Source organism: Symphalangus syndactylus, chromosome 2, assembly GCF_028878055.3.
Source record: "Symphalangus syndactylus isolate Jambi chromosome 2, NHGRI_mSymSyn1-v2.1_pri, whole genome shotgun sequence".
NCBI classification, from domain to species: domain Eukaryota; kingdom Metazoa; phylum Chordata; class Mammalia; order Primates; family Hylobatidae; genus Symphalangus; species Symphalangus syndactylus.
In genome coordinates this window covers 114,662,297-114,667,500 of record NC_072424.2, presented here as the reverse complement: position 1 = coordinate 114,667,500, position 5,204 = coordinate 114,662,297, and the positions used below count along the sequence as shown (strand labels likewise).

The window sequence follows — 5,204 nt, the reverse complement described above, 5'->3', positions numbered from 1 at the left end:
ATAAAGTGCTGAAAACAGTATTAATATGTTACCTGTCAAAGATTAATTATTTTATCAAAGGGCCATTGTATTTTAAAAGTTATATTTACTTTTATAGAGACCGACGGGGAAAATCTCTTCTATTTAAACGTGACTGAATTTTTTTTTAAATACCAATTCCTTTTAAAGAGTTTTTGCATAAGATTTTAAGTAGCATTACAGGCAAGTCACAGTGGCTCACGCCTGTAATCCCAGCACTTTGGGAGGCCAAGGCAGGAGGATCACTTGCACCCAGTTCAGGACCAGCCTGGGCAACATAGTGATACCCTGTCTCCACAAAAATAAAAAATCAAAAATTAGCCAGGTGTGGTGGTACATGCCTGTGGTCCCAGCTACTGGTGAGGTTGAGACAGGAGGATCATATGAGTCCAGGAGGTTGAGGCTACGGTGGGCCGTGATTGCACCACTCTACTCAACCTAGGCAACAGGGTGAAACCCCGTCTCTAAAAAGAAAAAGAAAACTACTACCATTATAGACTCGTGAGTCTTCAATCTAACTAGTGGGCCATGTAAATCTGAATGTGCAAGCACTAAGAGCTAAAAATGAAAATAAATCAAGTATTTCTCTGAGTTTTAGAAGTAACATTTTTTTCTGCTGTAGGACAAAACAAAAAAATACAATAGACCACTGACATTATGAAATGAGTTGTTGCATCTCGCTTCAGTGAGGATAATAGATAGGACATGAATTAAGGCAAAAGCGAGAATGAACCCAGGCTTTTTCATCTAGTCCACGGACTAGATGGACTCTTTTTTTTTTTTGAGACGGAGTTTTGCTCTTGTTGCCCAGGCTGGAGTGCAATGGTGCGATCTCGGCTCACCGCAACTTCCGCCTCCTGGGTTCAAACTATTCTCTTGCCTCAGCCTCCCGAGTAGCTGGGATTACAGGCATGCGCCACCACGCCCGGCTAATTTTGTATTTTCAGTAGAGACGGGGTTTCTCCATGTTGGTCAGGCTGGTCTGGAACTCCCGAACTCAGGTGATCCGCCCATCTCGGCCTCCCAAAGTGCTGGGATTACAGACGTGAGCCACCGCACCGCGCCCGGCCTTTTTTCTTTTTTTTTTTAAGACGGAGTCTCAGTCTGTCATCCAGGCTGGAGTGGAGTGATATGATCTCAGCTCACTGGGCTGGGGCAGAGTGATGTGATCTCAGCTCACTGTAGCTCAACATCCCGGGCTCAAGCGATCCTCCTGCCTCAGCCTCCTGAGCAGCTTTAAACACAGGCCGAGCCAATGGGCGCGATGGGAGACAATTAACTGGAGTCTGTAACACCTACTTGCGAATGTGTGAATTCCTCGTGAGACAACTACACGTGAGAACTGAACTTGATATATTTCATGGTGTCACCTGTGGGACTCCAGGCGTCCATTCAGGAGCATCGTCCTTAGGAAGGCCAGCCCGCAGGTCGCGGCTCAGTGCTCGAATGCAGACTGGGAATTGTGGACCAACTCATGAGCCCTGGGGCGGTTCTGGCTCAGACCGTCTTCCCCGTACTGCTGTGCCTAGCGGACCAATCTGAGGGGCCGCGCAGGCTCCCCCGGCTCTCCCTACGGGGACGTGTGCCTGGGCGTGTGGCAGGTGGCGGAAGCAGCGCGGTCTCAAGGAACAAGGACGCGGGCTACTAGGCTACACCTATATGCACTTGCACACAACTGGAAGAAGATCGACTCCCGCTTCAGACCAACTCCTCGCGCTCCGCAAATAAGGGAGAGGCGCCGACCAGCGCCTCTTCTGCCCCCTGGCGTGGACGCGTGGAACCGTCTACGCTCAGAGGGGCTTTCCCTCGAGCGCGAGGAGCTGGAGCCCGGCTGGCCCCCGCCTCCGCCTCAGCCCCCGCCCCCCGGCCCCGGCTGCGCGCCCCCGCCCCGGCTGCGCGGCCCCGCCTCACCCGCGATGCCGTAGTGCTGCGCGGTGGCGCAGGCCAGGCGGCCCGGCAGGTACGGGGAGAACTCGGCGGCGTAGCCGTGGCGTCCCGGCGTCCGCAGCGTCCGCGCTGCTCCACCGCACACCTCACTCATCCCGCCCGCCGCCCCCGGCCCTCGCCGCCCCGGCCGCGGAAGCCGTTCCGAGTCGGAGGCACACTGGCGCGGTTAGAGAGACTACGGAGGCCGGACGGAAGTGTGGGCCCCGTGCCCTGTGTTTGAGATTCTGATTGGTCCGCACAGGAAAGGGCGTTGACTCCGACGGAGACCATGTTTGTTTTGGGTGAAACCAAACTGAATTGCGTCTGCTGCAAAGATACAGATCATCAGGGGAGTGATCCAGGGTTAGGTATTATTAATTATTATAATTACGGCAGCTTTTGTCGTTGCATCTCAGCCTCCTCTGCGGTGCTATCAGGTTTTTATTTCATTGAGCGTTCGGAAGACTGGCATCAGGAACTTTTCCTGATGATTATAAAGTGAGAAAAGTTACAGCCGACTCTGAAACCACGCAGCGCGTCCAAAATTGCGTGCTGCGTTGCCCAAGGAAACTGGAAGCAATGATAACTTAAGTCCGTGGAGTCACTGTGGTCTTTAGGAATAAGAGGGTGGGCTGGTGGGCTACTTTCACACTATAACTGGAAAAGATGAAACAACAACTCCCCATGCTTGGCAAGTGAGAAAAAGGAGCTGGCCAGTTCTAATGAAGCTAAGCAAAAAAGCAGCACATCATCATAAACAACTTTTTAAAAAAGTATTACTATACATGTATATATTGTATGGTAATAAGTGCTCAGATGCTGGTGCTCATTCATTCATTGCCAGGCATGTACTATGTGGAGAATGACCAAATATAATTTAGCTGCCAAACCAAGATAATTTTGAGAGTAAAGAGGGTGTTATTATTAAGCCAGGTCAACAGGCACAAACCAAGTCGTATGATCACCTTAACCATATACCAAGAACAGTACTAGGCATTTGGGATTCAAAATAATAGAATATGGTCCATGGCCTCAAGAGATTAGAGAAGAAGACTAAAAGAGAAGTCATGTAATTAGTTAAGTGTAATCAAAATACTGTAGAGGCTATGAGAAATATATATGGGGTGTTTTTAAAAGGTGATTGTCCGTGCCAGAGATATGGGAATTGCAGGAAAGGCTGCAGAAGAGAGATGGTCTTTATGGTGATTGCACACAGATGAGTAGGTTTTCTTTAAGTAGACAAGAAGATGGAGATCTTTGTAGGAGCAGGAATAACATGAGCAACCCAGGAGATTTAAACCAGCATGATCCATAGGGGATCGTGGCTGCCAGGACTCAGCCTGGCCAGATGGAAGGGATACGGTGAAAAAAATATTGGGTGGGGAGACTATAGAGTGTGGTACTGGGGCTAGATCATGAAGAGTCTTATATACCATACTAAGAGAATTGGATTTCTACTGTAAACAATGAAAAAGAGTGGAAGTTTTCTAATGTGAGAAATTAAATGACCAAGGTTTTATTTTAAAAAGTCCTGCAACACTAATATGGAGGATAGAGTTTGGAGATGGGGAGGCCAATTAAAAGACTTGCAGGCCGGGCGCGGTGGCTCACACCTGTAATCCCAGCACACTAGGAGGCCGAGGCAGGCAGATCACTTGAGGATCCAGACCAGCGTGGCCTCTATTATTTTGGATTTTTATCATATGTAGTTACTGGAATGTATGCTGCATGAGGGCAGAAATTTTTGCTTGTTATGTTCGCTGTTGTATCCCAAGGACCTGGTATTTAAGCATTCAGGAAATGTTGAGTGAATGCAGCCTAACACAATGCCTAAATGATCAGTGTGTTTTTCGTAATACTACAAAAAGTAACCTGGAAACATTCTGGAGTTTATTGAAATGCTAAATAGGTGTTAATAAAATCTCAAAGTAAGCAAACATGAAGCAGCTGGGACCTGGGCAAAGAGTTTTATATAAAGAGTTATCCAATCTAAGCTAAAAATAGTGTGGTATCTCTGGGAGGGACAAAGGCTGGTTCCAGCTGGGGTAAACTATTTACAGTGAACTTGGACATACACACACACACAAATTGAGCTATTACCTGCTCCTTACCTAACCATACATGATTATAGCATTGTAAAATATTTCATCCCACCTGTGAAGCTTTCTAAAATATAAACTAAACATATAAAAAATAAACCATACTCTTACACTAGATTTTGAGCATCTTGAAGTAATATCCAAGTCTAATTTGTTTATGTCTCCAGTACCTTGAAGAATGTCTGATATATAGTAAACACTGCACAAATGTTTGACAACTTGAGCTGAACTGGAAAATTAAGGAAAAGGAACATGAAATGCTCCTTAGATTCTCCTTGTCCCCTGCCCTTGCTCCACACCCCTTCCTCCACCCATGCTTTACCAAGTGGAGTCCAAGTTTGCTAGGGGTATGGATAGAATTGGAGTTAAGAATTGCCTGGAAGGGCCGGGCATGGTGGCTTATGCCTGTAATCCCAACAATTTGGGAGGCGGCGGGCAGAACACTTGAGGTCAAGAGTTTGAGACCAGCCTGGCCAATATGGTGAAACCCTGTCTCTACTAAAAATACAAAAATTAGCCAGGCATGGTGGTGGGCACCTGTAATCCCAGCTACTCTGGAGAAGGCTGAGGCAGGAGAATCGCTTGAACCCTGGAGGCAGAGGTTGCAGTGAACTGAGATCACACCACTGCACTTCAGCCTGGGCGACAGAGTGAAACTCCGTCTCAAAAAAAAAAAAAAAAAGACTGTTGTCTTCCACCTGTTCTTGTCATTGTTTAGGAGTACTTGGTATTTCCCAACTGAGACAGAAACCATTTTTTATAAACATTCATTACACCTCAGAGTTGTGTAACTTCTAAACTTGGCCAACTCTGTGAAAGACCATTTAACTCTGTGGAAGGCCTAATAATGTAGGCAGACATGGCTAGATGTCAGGTTTCTATAAGGATCTACAATTATATTTAGATTATTTTGTTTTATAACTGCTATGGTGACCTCACAAAGACTCTAACTGCAAATATTTACCAACCCACATCATTTTTAAAACCAGTTTATCTTTCCCATGGAGAGAGACCGGAAGTAAAATAATTGAAATATGTGGTCTTTCCACCCAGGTGAATCATTATCCTAGGTAAATCGACAGGTTGCTATGTTTAAGGCTGCATATGGTAGTTATGGGAAATAATTCCAAGAAAGGATGGATAATTTCATTGTTCCTTTTA

The 5,204-nt window shown here is 46.4% G+C and overlaps 1 protein-coding gene across 9 annotated transcripts in view; it reads right to left on the bottom strand.

Moving 5' to 3' along the window:
- The window catches only part of PEX7 (peroxisomal biogenesis factor 7), a 93,718-nt gene extending 89,154 nt beyond the window's left edge, over window positions 1-4,564 (bottom strand). For 4 of the 9 annotated variants that reach the window (XR_010116859.1, XR_010116858.1, XR_010116860.1 and 1 more), the window contains exon 1: window positions 1,930-4,563. Coding sequence is in view for 6 of the 9 variants with exons in the window: in XM_063622372.1 (XP_063478442.1) it covers window positions 1,930-2,059 (130 nt within the window). In the remaining 3 variants the exon portion in view is untranslated. Of the gene's footprint in view, window positions 1-1,388; window positions 1,759-1,929 lie in introns of those variants that run through there. The other 5 variants (XM_063622382.1, XM_063622368.1, XM_055265131.2 and 2 more) reach the window with 5 other exon arrangements.
- Window positions 4,565-5,204: the final 640 nt, after the last annotated feature.